Raw genomic sequence first — 23593 nt, 5'->3', positions numbered from 1 at the left:
ATCGTAATGCTGGACAGGTACCTTACTGCGTTTTATCAAAGTTGAATACTCGTCCGTAGACAGAGTTTTATTTTATTTGTTATAAAGTGCGAATTTGGCTGGAAACTGCTAGGAAACCAGTAATGTTCATAAGAGTAAAGGGATAAAGGCCTCTATTTGTTGATACGCGTTATGATTTCTGTAATTGGTTTGTAAAATTGAGTTCGGCATTATTTTTAAGTAAAATATATATCGTCTTGCTACCGAGTATTGGCTTAAAAATGTATACATAAAAAGTGGCTTTTTTTTTATATAAATTAAGTAAGGATCCTATCTTTCTAGATAAACAACTAAATTTAATACCAAGTTTTCGGTTACAAATTCATTGTGGTTGTGTTTTTTATATTCGTTTGTTCAAAATATATATAGTTCCAAGTATTACAGTTTAATGCTAGGTTTGAAAAAACCAACATTGTTTTACGCAATGCATGATTTGATTTACTGTTTGGCTTATTGCATCCATTAGAAACACACCAACATCCTTCGTAAAATTGATTTATTGACACAAATTTGAATATTTGAATATCCAAATAACATAGGTATGAACAGATTTATGTCTGGTTAAAAATGTGAAAATACAGTACAAAGAAAAAAAGACTGCTATGAGTTAACTGATACAGAAAATTTAATGATGACGTTTTAAAATGTTATTATTTACGGTTAAGTTATCTTTCTTTAATCCATTTATATTGTTTTGAATCAAGTGATCTCGAAATTTCGCACAATATTCATTTTTAAAATGTTTTAAATTTCAAATGTTTCAATGTAATCTGAGTGATACGTTTTGAAAATTTATATTAACACTATTCTCATAATCTCCTAATTATAAAGAATAAGTTTCAATAACCTTGACCCCTTTATAAGTTTTAAACCTATTATATTTCGCGCTACGGTATTCACGCTACGGTTTAAATAAACCGCTTGCTTCTTAGCCAATGAAATTTCAAAAAAACTCATACTTTACGGCAAATAATATCAATTGATCTCTATTTATATTTATTACGTATGAAGGAATTACCAAAAATAAATATTGAACGTTGAATATCATGTTTCTATTTGCCTTGTTAAAATCATTCAAAGAGTGTATTTACAAGGTTGAATATTAAGTCAATCGATTTTGTAATTATACTGGTATGCGATCTTTTTTCCTTAAGTCATTTAGAATATAAAAAACCCGTATTATGATTGCTGTAAGACACATGCATTAATTGAACATAATTTAATACTTCAATTGATCAAATGCGTTAATCGCGTAAATGATTCATTTTCTCCAAATTGTTTTGTTCCACTCTAACATTTAAAATACACACAACTTGAAATAAAACATTGTTTTGCAAACGTTATCGTTTAAATTAAAGGGACTCCACTGAGGTTTTTTGACATGATGGGACTGAAAATATTTTTCCAGATAAACGTACTATTTGATGTAGGTTTAGACCACTAATCATTGTGCAAAATTTTAGATCATTCGCCCTATTCGTTTTTTTCCATAATAATTATTCAAATTGTAAAAATAAAGACCCAAAATGAAAAGTGTTTAAACGTTATTCACTCAAATCGGGCTAAGAAACTCATAAAAGTTCCTTTTTACAATTTATTTCAAAGTATTTTCTGATCTATCTTTGAATATATTTTTGTTAAAAGTGTCCCAGCTCATTTTTGAAATGTTTTGTTTTTAGGCTTTTAAACCTCATTGGAACCCCTTTAATAGTTTTGTAATAATTTAAAAATTGAGTGATCAATAGTTCACGTTTGTTCATAGTTCATGTTTATTTATTTATTTTTTGATTTCTGCCAAATTATACGATTTTATAAAAGTATCCTGTTTCCTTTATCTATAGAGGCTTTACGAGAATGAACAAATATGGGTCCAACTTCCATGCATGTACATGCTCAACGGGTACCAATAGTAACATATTAAAAGCTGAAAGATAATTATTTGCGTTCTTGGTCTATAAATCATTTTTCTTGTAATTAATATCACATATGTAATCTAATAATTTAAACGGCACATGTATAAACATACAATAGTACTGTATAATTATCGTCTGCTATAGTGCGTGGTTAAACATGTGTACATTGGTTAAAAATTGATTGTGAACTTGCACGTTACAGTTAAAAAAAAATATATCAAAAGTTCAATTTATAAGAAACCATGTCTGTGACTGGACGTCGGGATATTGCAATAGAATGGTAAAATACATAACCCTAAAGAATATACAACAAATAAATCTTGATCTGTTGCAAATTCGTTTTCCTTTACGGTAATCAAGCAACTGTCTATGACCCCTATATAGGATCGGCTTCAGCAACATTAAACATTAAAATGGTTAAACTTTGCAATAGAGCTTCCGAAGATGCACATATAGCTGTGAATTTATAGAACATTCATTATGAAAATAATTACATTAAAGCAAACAAATTAAAGAGTATCAGAAGTTATAAGCCTTCATAGTTACTACAACGACGAGACAGGAGATATACACTATACTAATTTAGTAACCGTGAACCAAAATGAAAAGTTCTATGCAATTCTTTCAAGAAAGAGTAACATTACGCCGTCGTCAATGTTCATTTTGTCCTCCGTTTCTTTTCAATCTCAATACGAGTTTCCAGTTAATCAGAATTATAAGTTTTGCTACTCACGCACAAAGTACGGAGCGTACAAAATATTTGTACAACTCTTAATCGCACAGGTACTTTCAACTTTTCGAATACTGACATATCATCCTTTTTTAAATCTAATCGACAAATTTAAGCAATAATTTTTAAACGTGAGCTATAAAATCGATCATGTCAAAGTTGTCCTTCTATAAAACTTAATTCACATAGTGCAAAGGTAGTCAGTAGACAGAGGAATAAACAGCCAGATTTATAAAACGGAAACTTCTATTTTAGAGAACCTTCCTTTCCCCTTAATTTTGGTTTAGTCAATCTTGGTTTAGTCAATCTACGATCAAAATATTGTCCCTGAAATTGATATTCTTTACCTTCTAGGACAGTTCCCTATTGAAAATATATGATAGTTATGTGGTGTCAAATACATTTTGATAATTACATGTCAGGTTATAACTAAAACAGAGTCTTATGATGCGAACCCATCATTAATTATTTAAATTGTTATATTTATTCATCTTAACACTCTATGGTTCTATTTTATGTTTAAATAATGCACTCGTTCAAAATTCATTACAATATTATTTTCTTTTGGAATGTTTAACATTGAATTACTAGTAAACACTTAAATCTTTCACAAAAGATTTAATCATAATTGGTTAATGAGTCGTTTGACAAGCTTTTATCTGTACTGTAATTGCTATATTGTAGAGTCATACTTTGGTCTTTAGCCGTTAATCTCTTGTTTTTTTTTCTTTAAAATAATGTTTGCAATAGTAAAAGACGATATAAAGTGTGTCATCTCGAATGATTTAAAAAACATAACCAACATTGTTCCTTAAACTGCGGGTACGTTTATGATTTCAGTTACAACTAAATATGTTCCACACCTTCAAACACATGCCTACAATGTATGTCAAATGTAAAAATTTAAACGAAAGATTAAACAACGGTTAAGTAACGTTTAAGGGACGCAATGCCTTTGTTATTGAATTTTACATTTTGAAGAGTTAGTTAATCATGAAAATTTTCCTTTGTATATGTATAATGTACATGGTTTAGTACGTTTAAATTTAAGGGACGCAATAAATAATTGTATCATTTTATAATTGAAGTGATTTGTGATTTTTTTATATTGCATATATGTATACGTACACATGATTGGTACCGATGTAATACCAACTTTACATTTTGGAAGAATTAATTATTCACGAAAATTTTACTGCACATGTATAAAAAAGGACTAAGTATACATACATGATTTAACGCCATTTTATATAGATCGATTTGCTTTAAGGAAAAAGAAAGTAGGCAATTCATGTTGTTAATTCTAATACATTGAACGTTTACATGACACGCTGTTCATATGTAACATGATTTTTTTTGTAAAGTTGTCGATATTTTCGAATTCTTTTCAAGCTTTTTTTCCTATTTCTTCTGAAACTTTGATATTTATTGAAATACATATTTAGTCCGAACGACGTTGTCAATGAATGTTTATATTATTGCTTTGACAATATCTATGTTTTGAACAGTCCATTCATTTCAATATCAAAATACTGAAACAGTTACATTGAGCTACAGACAGTAATGAGCATGGTCAAGTTACATAGATTGATGTGTCTACCATTTGATCTGGAAAAAGCTATTCTTTTTCCCGGTCCCGCAGGGGAAAGTTTTAATATTTAAATAGAAATTTTTTTTTTGTGTTTTAACCCATTACACTTTTAGTTAAGATAAAAAAATTTACATTTTTTCGGGGTTTCTCTTTGGTGAGTAAATTTTCCTAAAAGATTTCAATAAAGTTTTTCATTTTTTTTTTCTACCGAGGCCCCTCTTTTAATTAAACCCAGTTAGGGTTTCGATGTTCCCCGGGAAAATTATAATTTTTTAAAAAATTTAAAAGTTTTTTTGAATTGTTTTATTCGGGGCAAAAAAGGGAGGCCCCCCCCTATATTTAATAATTCCCTTTGATTCTTAAGAAAAATTGGGGTTGAATTGAAAAATTGTAGTTAAAAAAGGGTATAAAAAAAAATTTCAAGTCCCCCTTTGAACTAAAGCTTTTTAAAATTCGAATATAATCGATAAGTTATCCCCTGATAATATTATAACTTTCATAATATGTTTCCTAGTAAATTAAAATTTTTTTATATACAATTTTTTTTAAAAACCAAATGAAAAAATTCATGCCAAATCCCTTTAAAAATTCACGCATATCAATAAAATAATGCTAAAAAAGGGGAAATATCGAATAAAGTGTTTACAAGGTTCAACACTGAATCAATTGAACACAGTTATATTTATATTATATGCGGTCCTCTCATGAACATTATGCCATTTTATTCAACGAGTTAGCTCAAGATAGTAATAACCTACACGAATATAATAATTTTCTTTATCACATACCTAAGATAAAATATGTTTATAGTAAAGATTATCTCTTCTTTATATTTTACACGTCTTAAAGCGTAACGCTAACGTGTTATTGAAATAACGTACATGTATGTTTTGCTTGATACATTCGATCCATGAAATAATGTTAATTTTACATTCAGTTCCTGTTACAATCAAAGAAATATTGTTTGTTTTTTGTAATATTCATGTAACAACAAAAAACAAAATGTTTCCATGTTATAAACTAACCAATGACAATCAATAATGTGCATGTATGCTTTTGTGTAAAATATGAACAGAACAGACTGAACATTTTATCTTTAATAGCTCAAGATTTATTACATATGAATTTATATAAAAGCAGCTGTGATTCATATTTCCTGATTACATATAACATGTTTTATATTTTTACACATAATATCATTAAGGATTTCATTTAAATAGAGGCTATATGGAGCACGAAATGTATTTGATATTCATAGAGATACTTAGGACTCTGAACATGAAAACGACGCCAAATGGGGGTACCGTAAATATACATCAATTGATCTGAGCCCTGCGTGATGAAATGTCATTTCTATCCGGAAAATATATATATTATAATAGTTAGACTTTGTTGGAACCCAACCCATTTGCACTATACTCATATCTGTTTTTGTGTTTTTCATATATTAAAAATTATACAGTATTGTCGCAATAAAATATTATAAAGTATATTGATTGTTTTAAAATCAATGTATTAATATTCTCTATCAATATTGAACATGAGGAATTGTCTCTAAGTTATATATTATATAAATAATATTTTAGCTTAAATATAAAGCTTTCCTTGATCTATTTGAGCATAAAATAAAGTTAATGTTGTAACAAACTAAATTAATTGGGCCAGAATTATCACATTGATTTTCCCATTTGTATGCTAGAAAAATTGAAATACATGGCCATTAAAAAAAGCACAGTTAAATACTGGTTAATAAAAATATGATTACAATAAATAAAAAAAAATATTTATTTTAAGCTTTTACATGATAGCACCTTAAATGTTAAAGCTGTTGATTTTAAAATTTACTTATTTATATTCATGAATAGGCCATATATTCCCAAAGTTTATTTTTTCTTACAGCAGCTTAAATGGATGCCCCCTGTCACTTGATATGCAATTAGCCAATAAACCATTTAGGTGTCACCTTCCCTGGCTAGAAGTGCACAAGGGTGGGAAGTTTAGTGTGAACTCAACTGTATATTATTAAACTAAAGTGCAAATTTCTGAGGGTCCAAAAGAAGAAGCCCCATTTATTGAAAAAAATGGAAGTTTATTTTTAAACCTTGTGGGTGGAAAGTTTTAGGAAGTACTACCCACCAGAATACACCATCAATTGTTGTTTGGATTATTAGTGACTAACACAAAAAATAAAAACTGCAGAAAAAGGACTAATGCGTATTATTTTCTAATCTGTAATTTTAGTTTTGAAAGTGCAGTGTTTGTAAGAAAGTTTATATCCATCAAATGCCGTCTACCGGTATGCTGTGTCCAATATTTGGCGCCTTTAGGTGTGATGGATAAATAGAGCCGAAAATTAAAGGGCCGAACACGGATTCCGTCTTCCCGGATCCCGGGATGTTCCCAAAAACCAAAGTATAGGGAACAGAATTTAAGACAAGAAAAAAATCCATGATGGCTCGACCAGTGACGGCCCAATTCTCAAATTTCATCTTGAAAATGCTTTAACCAATATGGATCGAAACTCAGACCAGCCACATATCAGATGGCATTATAGAATCTTCTCTGAAGCAACAGTTTGAAGAGATTTCGATGACACAGAAGTTATAAAACTGTGAGGTAAAGTATATTTCAAACGTATTAATTCTTATTTAGTCCGTGATATTGTGATCTGCATCAACAGACGCTTCATCAAATTAGAAGAAAATTTGTTACACACGAGACATTTTGTAATCAAGAAGGATGTTTTTGTCACACCAAGCAGGTTTGATTTGTTGAGCAAACAGTTAAGTGTCAAGTCTGCCGTCAAGTGGGCCATTAGTCCAACTAATTGTACTGCGCGAATGACAGACTATTCTCCCCCTTACCAGTTCCTCTCCCTGACGGTTCTCTCCCTAACCGTTTCCTCCCCTGACGGTTCTCTCCCAAATTTGAAATATGCAGACAGTTCTCCCCCCAATTTTATTTATAAGTTATCATTTTAGTTTTGACTTAATCTAATCATATTTCTTAATGAAGATTATTAAAATAATGAATTTGATAGTAAATGCATTTTATGTTTTATGTTTATCAGCTGAAAAGTGTTTGTAAATTTAACACCTTATTCAGTTTTTTAATCCTATCAACACCTGTGAATTTAACACCTTTTTTCAGTATTTTAATCCTATCAACACCTTTATTGTGAGAGATATAGATCATTGGACAGTGATTGATATACACCTGTAAAAAGTGTAATTATGTTAAGGTCTAGCTTGTGATGTTCATTTATTTGTTAAATAGTGAATAAGGTGGAAACAAATATGTTCTAGAAAATAAATATAAACAACTGGTATGCAAACACATTCCACATTTACTTTTTTACGAAATTGATTTAAAAACATGTAGTCATTAACTTGAAACAATATATAATACAAAATAACTAATATAATACTTATTCATCAACACCTTTTCACAGCTTTTTTAATCTAATCAACACCAAGGAATTACTAAACACCTCAATTATCACTGGCAGCAAACTTAATGCATACATGTGTGTATTGAACTTTTTTCATTATACAAAAGTTTAGCAATTAGAATTTATTATTCATTTTTTGCCTATAAATTTCATTTTTATTTATTAAAAAAAAAAAAATAATAATAATAATATCTTATGATTATCCTAATCATGTAAATTATTCATTAATTATTTTCAATGACTAAACACATTAAAAAGTATACATTACATGGTTATCTAATTAAAAAATCAGAATAATTAACTAATATAATCATCGATCAATTATTATTATATGTTAAAAAAAAGTTTTTCTAATTCAATTTATATCAATTGATAATAAAGTTACAAATTTATTAAACATCTAAATGCTTCAATAAAATATTTTTTTCTCTAATTTATATTAATATTTGATAATAAACTTACTGATTTATTGTTGCTGATGATGCTAACAAAATTGAAACTTGAATTAAACATTAGAATAATATATTAAAGTATTTTTCTCTCTAATTTATTACAATTTAATAATAAACCTTACCGTACCCATTTATTTAACATCTAAACACTTCAATAAAATCTTTTTTTTTTCTAATTTATATCAATTCATGAAAAACTTATCCATTTATTTATCATCTAAATACTTTAATAATAATGTTTTTATAAAAATAAAAATGGGCAGGAACTGTCTTCTAATTTGCAAATAGGCAGACAGTTCTCCCCCAAAATAGGGAGAGAACCGTCAGGGAGGAAACGTCAGGGGAGGAACTGGTAAGGGAGAGAATAGTCTGACTACCGTACTGCGCGACGAGATATTGTGCTATTTTCGTGTCTGGGCAATATCTCGCCTCTACGTACAACATAAAAACTACCTTTTCTGTGGTAAAATTTGCGCCGGGATTTTGAGCGCAAGCTTTGGACCGTCTAAAATCGTATTAGAATTCATATTTGAATAAATTTGTTACGATACCTTTAAAGATTATTCATTTCTACATCAATTTCATGTTTTATTTGTGAAAATATTCCTAACATAACGATTTTGATATAAAAGTAAACACATGCACTATCAAAATAAAGACATCGCCGCTAATGTCACGTGACAAATACACTGTTGATAACTACACTGGTGTGTATGCGGTACTGCGTTAAACACTCTTAGTAAAATATCAAGTTTAATGTTGTATTTAAGACATTTATTTATGCAAAAATTAATAATTATGAAAGGATGAAAATATTATTTTATTGGAGCAGATGCACAACGTATTCGTTATTGTCAGAGCGTTCTCAGAAATATCAGAATCATCATTATCTTTTTAGAAAAGCTACTCTCAGTCTGTAAATGAACTCCTCACTAATCCGTTTCTTGTTTATAAAAAAATATTTTGTTCAGCTTTCCCAGTAAATATAGGACATGGGACCTGTTGGTATCTATAGATTTTTTTCCCGACGATTATGATGAAAATAGGGATATGTTAAGAGCAGAAATATGAGGTTTATATGTTTAAAGAGCAACGTACAATGTACGGACTCCTAGTGCTTTATCGACTACGAGAAGACACCATTCTAAGGAATTTGTCAGTCTGTTATTCATAATCAGATTTATTAAACGATATTTTCAATGTTCAAAATAATTTTTATCAATAATAAAACGAATAAATGTCAAATGCGGTGCCTCGACATTATACATGAACATTCCATGTAAATTTCTTTTTTCTTTTTTAATTTCTTATCCGCGCATGTCCATAATTCTGGATAGTTTACTCCAAAAATCTTTCTAAAGATGTTGATAGAAAGAAAAAACACACACACACACACACACACACACACACACACACGTAGGTATGAAAATTGTTTTAAAAATGATCGTGGTAGCAGGGAAAAAATACTCGGAAATTTATTTCATGAAACAGGTGCCCGCTTCAATTTTTTGTTGTTATTTTTTTTTTGCAAAAGACTTTCATAATGTTGGTTTGCAGTAAAGATTTATTCCATACATTTCCTTTATATGCTGTCTAAGAAATTATTTTCTTTTATAAAATACATGCATGGCGAAGTGCGATTTGAAGAATCAACGCGGTTATTTTACAATGTTACATAAACAAAACGCTGCGCCGCTAATTTCTTTCACAGACACTTGGGGTGTGGAGCTCAAAATGCCTTAAATATGCAAATAAAATGTATATTTGTCAATCCCAGCACATGTACTGATCATATATATCAAAAACACTTAATATAAGCCGTTTTGAAAAAAAATCATATTTCAACGTCTATACATATATATATAATACACAAGATGAAAATGTTCGCCGGAAAAAAATCCGCACAACTACCGTCAAAAACACCATGTACTTTATTCCGTTTCCAATATTTTCACATAATCCTTTGGCCCATCGACACAGAAGATATAATTCTTCACCATGATGGTCAATTTTAAACTTCAACGTCAATATAAACAATGCAACAGGCAAAATAAACACCGAGATTATCGCCGTTTTCAAACGGGGCTCACCAACTTTGACAAATATACATTCTATTTGGATTTTTGTGCTCGACACTCCAAGTGTCTGTGATTTCTTTGATTCTTGTCCAATCTTATAACATTTAAGGGTTATGCAACACGTTTGCTCATTTTAAACAATAATAGATACAGATTGTTACTGCCCAAATATAAAAGGTGTTGCTTTGGAAAACGAACTTATAAAATCGGTAAGAAATCACGGCGCCTCTTCAGTTCTTTTTTTTTTTCAATAATTTTTTGGGTTTTTGACATAAAACGAAAATTAAGATTTTAACTTTCTTGTAAATTTAGATTGAAAACCAGAAAATAGTTCCTAAAAAATTAATGTCACAACTCAAAACTTAAAAAGTTGGCATATATTGCGTAAATTCAGAGCGTGTCGGTAAGCCGGGAAATGTACTGAGGAAACTCTGGACCATAACACATTTAAATTCTTACCACCGTTAAAACATTTTTCATAAATGTATTCTAGAAAGAAATTTAAGCATAAGTTTATCGTCTTTAAAATAAATCATCAAGTATATTTATAATTATAAAATGAAAAATAAATACATGTAGATCTAATTACAATCTAAAAATAACTTTTCTTTTCAATTTGGACCGTGCCAGCACGGAAACTTGTTTAACTGATTCTGGAAAGGAATCACGGCTCAAATTTAAAAACTTACCTGTAAATCAAATTTATTTATTTAAAACTTAATCTTATAAATATAAAGTTGAAACAAAGAATTTAAGTAAGGTAGAAACAGAACTGCGCATCAATTATTAATAGTGTCAACATTTCCGAAGTGTATATTGGCCAGCGTACCGGTGTCGGCGTTGAGGAATAGTTGACTCATTTCAAAAATAAATATTATTAGGTCGAATATATTTTCTATACCCGGGACAATTACTTCTCTGGAACATCGCTTAAACAACACCCAAATATCCTGGCCATTACGGCATACTATGATAACAGTCTTATTACACGGATAAATGGTATATGTACACAGGTTCTTTCAGATACAGACAAACGAAAAATGGGCGCTCGGAGTAACGAGTTTAACTTTTCTGAAAACTGTTGAGGAATGAAAAATTAATGCAAGAATTTACAATCTAAATTCAAGAAACTTTCATAGCATAATGCACGTTTGAAAAACAAACCTTTTCTAGGCAAGGAGTTGCTGTTTATAATACGCAGCAAGTTGTGACTAACATAATTATACTAACATGGATAATACAACAGAGTGGTGACAATATAAATTTTAATGATATGCAATATTTGTTTATCCTTTAATAAACATTTTTGTAAAAAAGAGGTCTAAATTAAAAGTTTCTCCGCATCATTTTAATGATTTCAATCAATTAGAAAAATATTTGATTATTTCCTGGTGATTTATTTTAATGTAGCAATAAAGATAATTAATAATAACAACATTAAGAATAATTTGTTTAGTTTTTCATGTTTTTTTAGCCACGCAAAAAACAAAATAATATGAAAATTACAGGATTCACGCACGGTACCGAACAATATCGATTTTTAGCGTACATGTTACATTACTGTAGCAACATCACAATATGGCGGCGTTGGAACACAAATGAGACGGTGAAATGAAACTAACGTGGTTTACTTTCTTCTAAGTTGATAGTCTGGCACTTTTTGTGCTGTTAATTCCTTAAAATTGTATTGTTGAATAAATTCTTAGTTTAAATTGTCTGCATTTTCACATTTACATCGAAATCCACGTTTCACCACAGAAAGGTCTCCTTTTGGTTTTGACGTTAAAGCGAGATTCTGCCCCAGAACGAAAATATCTCAGAATCAAGCTTTGGCACGTCAATATATTTTGACTAGTGGGCCATAAACTGATAAAGTTTCCCATCAATCACAAGGTATAACCAACAAAGCATGATAATAAGTGACTAGCCGGAGTCCTACTAAATACTGCTAAGGACCACTAAGGAGACACAAAGGACTGCCAAGGAGGTACAAAATACCTTAAAATACCTCATAGGGCATTCTCATAACAATTACATATTTCAGTATATGTTAAGTGAGAAAAAAACTAATATGGAAATTAGGTGCTACCTATGGCGCGGAAAGCTCTTATGATTTAATATTTAAGCATAACATGTTTAGTGTATTATGTTAACCAGATCTATCATGCAATTCGTTTATACGCGGAAAGTCCGAGCGGGGCCAAAGGCCCCGCGAGGGCTGTAGCGCTCTTAGATAACATGTATGACGCGTATCAATTCAAATGAATTCAAATTAAAAGTAAATGAAAATTTCAAAAAAATATATATCCTATACCTAATGAGCTGTGAAAAAATCCTTAGTTAACTGGGCGCCGCCTTTTTGAAATCATTTTGAGCTAAATATAGATTTTAGAGCACTTTTAATGAGCGTCTACATAATTTAGACTATTGCTAGCGTCTGCTAAGTAACACTTCCGGTGAGAGAATGATGTGCAAGATCAGAAAGTAAACATGCTTTTCATTGATAAGAACTATAGTAACGATTATAAATATAAAAAGTTACTTTAACATATCCTTTTTGATAAATTAGCACATTAAAATAACGTTAAAACAACAACTGTGATTAGAGATTAACAAAAATGGCGGACGGGATTTTTCAAACGCCGACGCATGCGCAGTGGTCCCCCTTTACGTTCGGAGATTTTCGGAACATTCCGAGCGCTCCGACTATAGGTTGAACACCACCAATTTATTTGTTTTGTTTACAGTACAAAATACCTGCAAGATAGGTACACTAAACATGTTATATGCTCAAATCATAGTTCATAAGAACTTTCCGCGCCATAGGTAGCACCTAATTTCATATTAAGTAAATGCAGGTATTTTGTATCGTAATCAGAAACAAACAAATTGGTGGTGTTCAACCTATCATCGGAAGAGGGACCACTGGGCATGCGTCGGCGTTTGGAAAATCCCTTCCGCCATTTCTGTTAATCTCTAATCACATCTATTGTTTTTACGTTATTTTTAATGTGCTAATTTATCAAAAAGGATTTAAAAGTAACTTTTTACATTTATCATCGTTACTATAGTTCTTATGAATGAAATGAATGTTAATTTTCTGATTTTGTACATCATTCTTTCTCACCGGAAGTGTTATTAAGCATGCGTCTGCTAGCAATAGTCTGAATTATGTAGACGCTCATTAAAAGCGCTGTGATATCTATATTTAGCTCAAAAGGATTTCATATTGGCGGCACCCAGTTAACTAAGGATTTTTTCACAGCTCATTAGGTATAGGATAGATCTATATATTTTTTTGAAATTTTCATTTACTTTTAATTTGATTTTTTATTTCAATTGATACATGTCATACATGTTATCTAAGAGCGCTACAGCCCTCACGGGGCCTTTGGCCCCGCTCGGACTTTCCGCATATTATTTTAAACCCCAACATCTGATGAGACTATCACCTTATTGAAGCAAATTAACCCTCTTTCTGCATTGTTATGCCCCCACAATGTGGGAGCATATAGCGTCCGTCCATCCCGAAATCTTGTGAACGCATGCTCTCAATAAGTTACAGGGCTGCTAAGGACTGCCGATAGGCACAACTGACTGCTAAGTAGGAACAAAGGACCTTAAAATACCATACCCTCCCGTTCTAGCCAAATCTGAGTCATATGTTGGTCTAGCCTATAGATACCCACTGTTAAGGCTAGCTAACCCTGCGGCATTTTTTTATTCAATAATGAATATATTGGGTAGATCTTCCAGAAATAAATTTACTTTAAAATACGGTATTTAAGAGTTTTCCTGAGCCATTGGAAATTATGTAAGTGTTTTTGACATGATATTATCAAACACTAAAAATTAATATACAGGGTTTCTGTTAGGAATTTTTATTTAAGAGTCCCAAGAACTCGTGCTCCTTAAATATGAGGGTCCCAGATAAAATTTTGAGGGCCCTTATCATTTCTTTCTTTAAAATTAGGCATTAAGTTATAGATACTGTCTATGTTTACATTTATATAAAGTGTACATCGCTGCTCCATTGCAACCTGCCCACAAACCTAAGTAAAACACTCATGGATAGACCTTGGCTCCCCCTCCCCCCCCACCCTGTGAAAAAAATCTTACTTTTTTTTGCCAATTATATTTTTCACATAGATTTAAAATGAACCATATCCTCTATAAAATTTAATCTATGTAACAGTCAAGTATAATTAACAATCATAATAAAGGCACTTTACATGAGTGAGGCAGATGTGAAATGCATGCACAGGTTATCATTAATCTGCTCTTTTGTTGTTTTACCTGTCGGAAAGATCGATTGCTAAATTTAGTTAAACACATATGCACAACATTAATTTAAAAAGCCTGCATTTTTTATCCAATGACAAAAAAAGTTTCAGACAGGATATAAAGGGCGTTTGAGTAACTAAGGGACACAACTAAAGCTGGAATGTAATATAAATCTGTGTTGGTATATAAGAAAAACATCATACCCCTTTGAAGTTTCACTTTGAAAATGATATGAAATTTTAAGTTTCCATTCATTAACTCCCCGACAGTATTACAAATTCAACTTAAATTTGGCATATGGGATATGTCAAAGGAATGTGCAGATCAAGTTCAAATTTGGTCATTGTTTGATAATTTTTGCAGAGTTATGGCCCTTTCACTTTGAAAATAGTATGAAATTTTCAGTTTCTGTTCATTATCTCCCACAGTTACAGTACATATTCAACTCAAATTTAAGATATGGATATTTCAAAGAAATGCGCAGGTCAAGTGCAAATTTGGTCATGGTTCAATGACTTTTGGCAGAGTTGTGCCCCTTTCATTTGGAAAATAATATGAAATTTTCAGTTTCCGTTTATTATCTCCCCAACAGTTGTACATATTCAAATCAAGTTTATTATATAGATATGTGCAAAGGAATGTGCAGGTCAAGTGTGAATTCAGTCATTGTTCAATGATTTTGGCAGAGTTATGCCCCTTTCACTTTGAAAATGATATGAAATTTTCAGTTTCTGTTCATTTTCTCCCTACTGTATTACTCATTAAACACAAATTTAACACATGGATACCTCAATGTTATGCACAGGTCAAGGTCGAATTTAGTAATGGTTTGATGATTTTTGGCAGAGTAATACCCCTTTTACTTTGAAAAAAAAAGGAAATTTTCAGTTTCCGTTCATTATCTCCCCAACAGTTGTACATATTCACGTCGAATTTAGTATATGGATATGCCATAAAAATACACTGGTCAAGTTCGAATTTGGTCATGGTTTGATGATAGCTTAATAATAATTCCAGTAAATGTCTAAATTACAGGATTTATAAACAGGATTTTTGTTTTGAGCCATACCTCAGCAAGTTACCTATGAATTTAGCTTTAATTCTCTTTAAATTTAGAAGTATGAATCACAAACTTCCTATTGAAAAAGGAAGGTTTGATGATATTCCAAGAGAACTTAGAACTTGTAACCTATGTACCAGTAACTCTTTAGGCGACGAATTCCATTATCTTTTCGAATGTTCACATTTAGTCAATACAAGAAAGCTGTATCTTGATAAATATTTCTATGAACGTCCAAGTGCTTTAAAATTTGAAAAATTAATGAACCATAGTAATAAAGATATCCTTTTGAAACTTGCCATATTTTGCAAAAATATTATGTTATTATTTAAATAATGTTAGCTTATTAGATTATGTATTTTCTCTTTGTTTTTTTCTCGCAATGATTTTTGATTTTTCTCTCTCATCCTCCATTATCAGTCAATTATTACAGTAATTTTATTACATCATGGAGTTGTATGACCATTTATAATTTGCCATTTTGTAGTATTTTGTTTTTACATATTATTTGCCATTTTGTATTATTTTGTATGTATGTACTGTTTTATGTTGTCACATGCCCATATGGGCCCTGACGTATTCAAATAAACCTTGAAACCTTACAGAGTTATCCCTCTTGAACTTAAATCAGGGTTCTCGGGGACGCTCATTTCGGCGTCCCGGTACGCATGTTTATTACAGCTGGACACAAATATTTCAGAGCAAGGATTCCACGTACGCTTAATTTTGCCTTGGCACGCATAAACATAACCGATTGTTTACAACCACAAATACACAAATGCGTCAGCGCGTGTCAGTCTATAGGTAGGCGGTCCTATGCACATCGACCCGTGAAGCGATTAGCCAATCAGCGATAACGCTTACGATCATTATCACGCAATAGTGATCAGACTAATGTATACACGCGCTGTTCAGTGCATGTTATTACCAGATATAACACGAGGTGATAATTTTATATCTTTGATCAACAGTTGATTGGAAATTAGCAAATTTTACCGACAAAAGGATAAAATTATCGACTATTTACGCCGCAAGTTTAAAGACTGTTTTCTCAAATTACAAATGAGTGTAATTTTGAATGATTGTCGAATATTTTCGGCATTTTCTAGGCACAATTTTGCTTTAGTTTCATTCTTGCAAAAACTTTCGATAAGACTATTAAGAATTTAAGATATTGTGCCGAAATGCCAGGACAACAAACCAAAATACACATACGCTTTTCTTTGATATTTAGATTCTATCCGAAAATTGATCCCGAACCAGGGCCAAAAAACCCTTCTTTGTAGAGGCCTAATATAGGCTACTTCCCCAACCAAACTAGCCTCTATTTTTCCCCAGTTTGGTCATCAAAATTCCCCAGTCTTTTGACATTTCCCATAGAATTTAGAATAAAGTTAAATAATGGTGTTGAATTAAGGTCTTTTACTGCCTTATTTGTATTTCCCAGTGTTTTTTTGCTTTTCTATTTTGAAGGCTTGTTAAAAGTTTGTGTTAAATTTGAGACCCCTTTTCCCAAAGTATGCCAAAATCATGCATATTTTCCCCAAGAAAAAGGCTGAGGCCCCTTCCCCAAAAATGGTGTTTTGGCCCTGCGAACATCGGCGATTTCACGTTCGCCAGAAACCCTAAAATTTCGCAAAAATTCTCGGGTTCCAAGCCAAACTTGCGAATGAATTGTTTCCTTATTATTTAATCAACATTAAATCTTTAAATATCGATCTTCAATTTGCCCCCTTTTGAAGATATTTGCTAAAATAATTGTCGATCGGATGAATCTCTTACACACTGTTTGAAGCTGTACACGGTTTTCCTATTCATTCCGCTAAACGCTGCCTATATACAAATCTACGTTTTTTTTTTTACAAATATAACCTTTTTGTCTTTAGAGTGGACTTATTTAACCAGAATAAAATTTGATTTGGTATAAAAGTGAAAAAAATGTGTTTTCACGTGTTTCCATGTGTTGATGCATTATAATGAAATAATTTCATAATAAATATCAACAACAAAACAATAATTATGCTATGTAGTTCAGAGTTTCTTTTGAATAACTATGACTTTGAAAAAATCAGATATCTTTAGTTTCTGTTCTTTATCTCCCAAATGCTTGTACACATTTTACTCAAATTTGTCATATAGATACATCTTAGGAGTAAGTAGTTCAAGTTTGAATTTGGTCATGGTTCAATGATTTTGGACAAAGTTTTCTCTCTTGAATGTTGGAAAAAAATTGAATTTTCAGTTTCAGCACTTATACTTTTGTGGAAGTGACTATATGATGTCATTTTTTTGGCTACAAATATGCAATTTACAAAAGGTTAACACTGAATAGTTGCAGTGCCTAGAACTTTGTACAAAAATGGTTTGTTTTAACATGGAATAGTTTTAAGGGCTTTAAGCTTCAAATGAAAAAAAAATGTTTGTGCAAACAAATTTGGATCTGAATATTATAACATCTGAAATTTTGGCTGCATGCGGGGACATCCGTGGCATGACAACACATTTCTAGTTTTAGTCATTTTCAATATTAAAATTATCAAACAGGATGTGAAATTTTGCATGCAAGTTATTGGTTCTGACCTAGTAACATCATAGTGTACATGAATCTCAAAACAAAATTGCAGGACTCAAAGTAAAGCAAATTCATGTAAATACAATATGATATTTACAATGGACATTTTTGGCATTTTCTATTGAAGCCCATATATAAAAGATGGAATAGTTATACATTGCAGAATTTTTAGTGAATTGTCAGTTAACAAGAGTGGTGTTATTTTCTTTTCACTTTTAGAGAAAGCCAAGTTGAACTACGCCAGCAAATTGACAGCTTAGCTGGAGGTAATAGTAATAATGTTTGAGTCTAAGTTTTCATTTCTTAAATATTTTATATATAAACATTCTCAGTAAACATGAAAGCTGTCATAGCTTTTGTAAAGCAGATAAAATGCTATCTAACTGACTAGTCTTACTGTTAAGAAAAATGTTTGATATACATGTGATTCAAAATATACAGTAAATTTCTTGAACTGTATAAACCTATATCTGATGAAAAATTATAAAGAAGTTTAAAAACAATGAAATTACCGTTAAATTCTTAAAAAATACCCCATCCTGTAATACAGGCTATACCCCCAACCCCAGGTTTTTTTTTATATGGACAAAAATCTACTCATCAGTGCTGAAATCCCGATTAAATCCATATCTTTTATTCAAATCACTCGGAATCTATTTTATTTTATAGTAAACACAACAAGAGCACCGCTAGGCGGAGCATTATATGCCCGAAAGTGATTTTTTTACTAAATATGAAGCATTTGTAAGACATGGGAATTAACTTATAAAGACTATTACCTCCTTCACAAAACAATCCTCCTTTGAAGTTTCAATATTGTGGTCCAAATGGAACTTAAGTTATGCCCAAGAAACTGTTTTCAGTTCCAAGGTTATAGTGACCTTGACCTTTGACCTTGTGACCCCAAAATCAATGGGGGTCTTCTACCCAATATGGACAATCATACTATGAAGTTTAAATACAGTGGGCCAAATGAAACTTAAGTTATGTTCCGACAACTGTTTTCAGTTTTAAGGTCATAGTGACCTTGACCTTTGACCTTGTGACCCCAAAATCAATAGGAGTCTTATACTTAATATGGACAATCATCATATGAAGTTTGAATATTGTGGGCCAAATTGAACTTAAGTTATGCTAAAGAAACTGTTTTCAATTTCTAAGTAATAGTGACCTTGAACTTTGACCTTGTGACCCCAAAATCAATAGGGGTCTTCAACCCAATATGGACAATCATCCTATGAAGTTTGAACACTGTGGGCCAAATGGAACTTAAGTTATGCTCCGGAAACTGTTTTCAGTTTTCAGGTAAAAGTGACCTTGACCTTTGAACTTGTGACCCCAAAATCAATAGGATTCTTTTACCCAATATGGACAATCACCCTATGAAGTTTGAACACTGTGGGCCAAATGGAACTTAAGTTTTGCTAAAGAAACTGTTTTCAGTTTTAAGGTCATAGTGACCTTGACCTTTGACCCAAAAATAAATAGGGGTCTTCTACCCAATATGGACACTTGTCCTATGAAGTTTGAACACTGTGGGCCAAATGGAACTTAAGTTATGCTCCGGAAACTGTTTTCAGTTTTAAGGTCATAGTGACCTTGACCTTTGACCGTGTGACCCAAAAATCAATAGGGGTCTTCTACCCAATATGGACAATCATCCTATGAAGTTCGAATACTGTGGGCCAAATGGAACTTAAGTTATGCTCCGGAAACCAAATTGCTAACAGACGGACAGACAGACAGACGGACGGACGCCAGTGGGTATAACATAATATATCCGAAGTTCTTTCGGGCATATAAAAATGAATGATATTATAAACTTTAAAACCTTGACACTTTTTAATGTTATTACCAACACTTCCTAACACTAAATGCTTTTACAATGACTTTTGGATTTAGGAAAATTGTTGTAATTTAAGTCCCTCTTTTGGAAATTGTTTAGTCCCTGGGGGCTTTTAATGGGAATATTATGGTATGTTGTTTTCATAACCATGGTTAAGGGTGGCTTCTTGAAAAAGTGTATGTCTTCACAATTTAATATACAATGTCATAATTTATTAATCATGAACATTTGCATACATGTACATGTAAACAGAAAAAAAATATCCTGAACAAAATTTTTGCGCTAATTTTGAGTAAGGTTTGAAGATGATTTAAAACATCCCCTTGGCACTTTAAATTAAATAATCTGACAAAACTTTTACATTCTAGGTATTCTGTAATCGCTTTGATCAAAATATAAACCAGCATTTTACAATCATGAGACAACAAATATAATTATAACTGTATACACTTTAATAAAGAGGGGTTTTACCCTTTGGAAACGTCAGAGAGTTTTAAACTTTGTGCAGTTACAGTTAGAATACTGATTTTATTTATGATGGTGGAATATTGTCATTATACTGGCACACAACTTGTTTATAAATATAAGTCATTACATAATGTAAGTGACCTACATGATTTTTTAAAAAGAAAATAGAAATAGTGTCTTTGTTTTATGCTACACTGTCACATGGAATAAGAGATACACATTTGTGAAAATATGTAAAAGTTACTCCTACTCCCGCAGTATTTGTGTGAATAATTATAATAATAATATATATGAATAGGAAAATAGTTAACACAGTCAGATCAAAATAAGTAGAGCATTGAAATAATCAAGTGTGCAACTTGTTTTATTTTCAGTAAAACAAAACATTAGACTTAAAGTTGGAATATGTAGACAAAAGCCCCACGCAGTTTCAAGGCCCCCATTAATTATATGGTTTTCAGATTTGCAGGTGTATTAAATAAGCTTCAAAGCAATTGTGACATTAATGAATTATTATATGGTTGCTTTTCAGATTTGCAGGTAATATCCAGTAGCCAGGCTACATCGGTGGACTTGGAATCATATGTAAAAAAGTTGAACAATTCAAGAAGGCGTGTTATGTTAGTCAATAATATTTTACAAAATGTTCAGGTAAGAGTGACTTAAAATCTTCTAGCACATTTTAACTTTTGATACTGCCTAGGTGCTGTCATGCATTTTAGCCTTACTTAATGAAAGATAGTAGTTACTCAACCGGCATGACAAGGAATTTAGCTTTTTGCATATATTTATTTAAAACATAATTATATTAAAGGCCCTTAATGCTTTAAAATTGTTACTTATTTTATTTCCGAAATTTTTCATTTTTTTTCAATTTTTGGTATCTTGTCACAGTTGTAAAATGAATCTTTATTTGCAATAACTATGGACTGTCTTTGCCACTGTAGCTCTGTCTTTGGTATCTTGTCACAGTTGTAAAATTAATCTTTATTTGCCATAAACATGAACTGTCTTTGCCACTGTAGCTCTGTCATTGGTATCTTGTCACAGTTGTAAAATGAATCTTTATTTGCCATTAACATGGACTGTCATTGCCACTGTAGCTCTGTCTTTGGTATCTTGTCACAGTTGTAAAATTAATCTTTATTTGCCATAAACATGGACTGTCTTTGTCACTGTAGCTCTGTCTTTGATATCTTGTCACAGTTGTAAAATGAATCTTTATTTGCCATAAACATGGACTGTCATTGCCATTATAGCTCTGTCTTTGGTATCTTGTCACAGTTGTAAAATTAATCTTTATTTGCCATAAACATGGACTGTCTTTGCCACTATAGTTCTGTTGGCAATCAGTACAATTTTAGTGAATAAGTATTTTATATGGAAATCAAAATACTGCTTTGTTTACATTTCGATACCTCTATAACACATAACTACAAGCTCAGCGCCCACTTTCGTCAATGGTAAAACATCTAGCATGCCTTTAATTCATTATTCAAACACAATGTAACATTATGTTTGACATTTTTCAAGAATTAAAAGAATATTGATTCTCTTGGGTATGTGCCTTAAAGGTAATGCATAAATGTATGAAGAAATAAGTAATGGTTGTATTGCATTGAAACAATCAGCATCATGTGATTAATATTATGCTTTATACATTTGCAACTATATATATATAAAGGAATTTACCAATGATGGAATTTTAATTGGTTCTGAGTGTTAAGAAATTGATTAAAGTTTGCGGCCTTAAGGGTTAGAAAATCATGTCAGCTGAACATAGGCAAGTGCAAAAATGGTTTGCTGCCTGGGTCCAAAAAATCATAATCAGTCTGCTGAACAAGTGCAAAAATAATTAAATGTGACATGTTAGTTGACATCCTCAAAACAGGCTAGCTGGAAAGTAAAAGTGGGCTTTATAGTAAGGATGGCTTGATTTGAGAGATCAAGCACTTGCAAATTGATTCTACTGGAATTCGTACCTATGAAGGGAAGCAACTCTGTCTTATCTTTAGAGGGCTCTAGAGTTTTAACAACAGAAATATCAAAAGTTATTGTAAAATGTATTTCAACTATTATATACATTGATACTCGTTAGAGTTGGGCTGAAAGTGACAATTGGCCCTCAATAAATATTGACCCCCTAGCTGAAGCCCTCATGCCTTTACTTATTTAGCTGCCTGATTTATACATTTCTGCCCTACTCTCTGTATATAAACCTCTTATAAGATAAATCTCATAATTTGATGTCTATCAAAAACATTTTTATCCTTTGTTTTTTGTAGGAGAGATTGACCAAATTATATAACAATGTTTCACGTGAGACTGCTAGACGGAAAGTATTACTAGATCCACCAGGGGCAGGCAGCCCAAAATAAGCCTTTGAACCCATTTTTCCTCTTATAATATTTTGAATTCATTCCATGAAACTTTTATCAAGGGGGAAAATTATTATTCACCGCAAAAGGGCCACCCCTTTTGGGGTTTTAAAACCCTTTTCGGGGAATGATAATTAATAAATCTGAAGTTTAAGATACCCCGATGTGTTTTTTGGGGGATATATGATTGTATGAAATTAAAAGGGGATGATATTGGGAGTGTTGAAAAAAGAATCACAAATAAAATTTTTGGGTTTAAAGGAAAAAAATGTATTAGTGATAAAAAGATGGTATGTTTGGGTTTTTAATTAATTGGTACTTTTGGGGATAAAATTTTATTTTTTGATAAAAGAAATCACAAATTATATTAAGGGGGGGGGGGTTAAGATATTGTTTTAAGGGGTTGTTAAAAATTGTATATTCCAGTTGAAAAATTATGGTATTGTTAAATAATTACAAATCATGATTTTAGAGGATAATGAAAGTGAATGCTCTAGTGATAATAAAATCATGATAAGTGATAATAATATTTTTGTAATTTCAGGCCACAATGAGATGGCATATTTAGATGATAAGATTATTTTTTTTAATTATTACCATATAATAATAATAACATTCAATCATTTTTGGTTATATTTGTAATTGTGGGCTTAGCATCAGTTTTATGACACATATTAAAAAATGATATTTTATAAATAACTTGTGGTGAATCAATGTTATTTTATAAATAA

At 31.2% G+C, this 23593-nt stretch overlaps 1 protein-coding gene across 1 annotated transcript in view; it reads left to right on the top strand.

Moving 5' to 3' along the window:
• Window positions 1-22866, top strand: part of LOC132738376 (uncharacterized) — a 29533-nt gene extending 6667 nt beyond the window's left edge. The window contains exons 2-5 of the mRNA XM_060725866.1: window positions 6896-7034; window positions 18390-18436; window positions 21017-21135; window positions 22770-22866. Of these exons, the coding sequence (XP_060581849.1) occupies window positions 6896-7034; window positions 18390-18436; window positions 21017-21135; window positions 22770-22862 (398 nt within the window). The 3' untranslated portion in view covers window positions 22863-22866. The remainder of the gene's footprint in view (window positions 1-6895; window positions 7035-18389; window positions 18437-21016; window positions 21136-22769) is intronic.
• Window positions 22867-23593: the final 727 nt, after the last annotated feature.

The sequence above is a fragment of the Ruditapes philippinarum genome, unplaced genomic scaffold, assembly GCF_026571515.1.
Source record: "Ruditapes philippinarum isolate M1 unplaced genomic scaffold, ASM2657151v2 ctg7533_1_1_1_1, whole genome shotgun sequence".
Lineage (NCBI taxonomy): Eukaryota > Metazoa > Mollusca > Bivalvia > Venerida > Veneridae > Ruditapes > Ruditapes philippinarum.
Note: the sequence above shows the minus strand (reverse complement) of the source record. Positions and strands in the feature narration are given on the sequence as shown.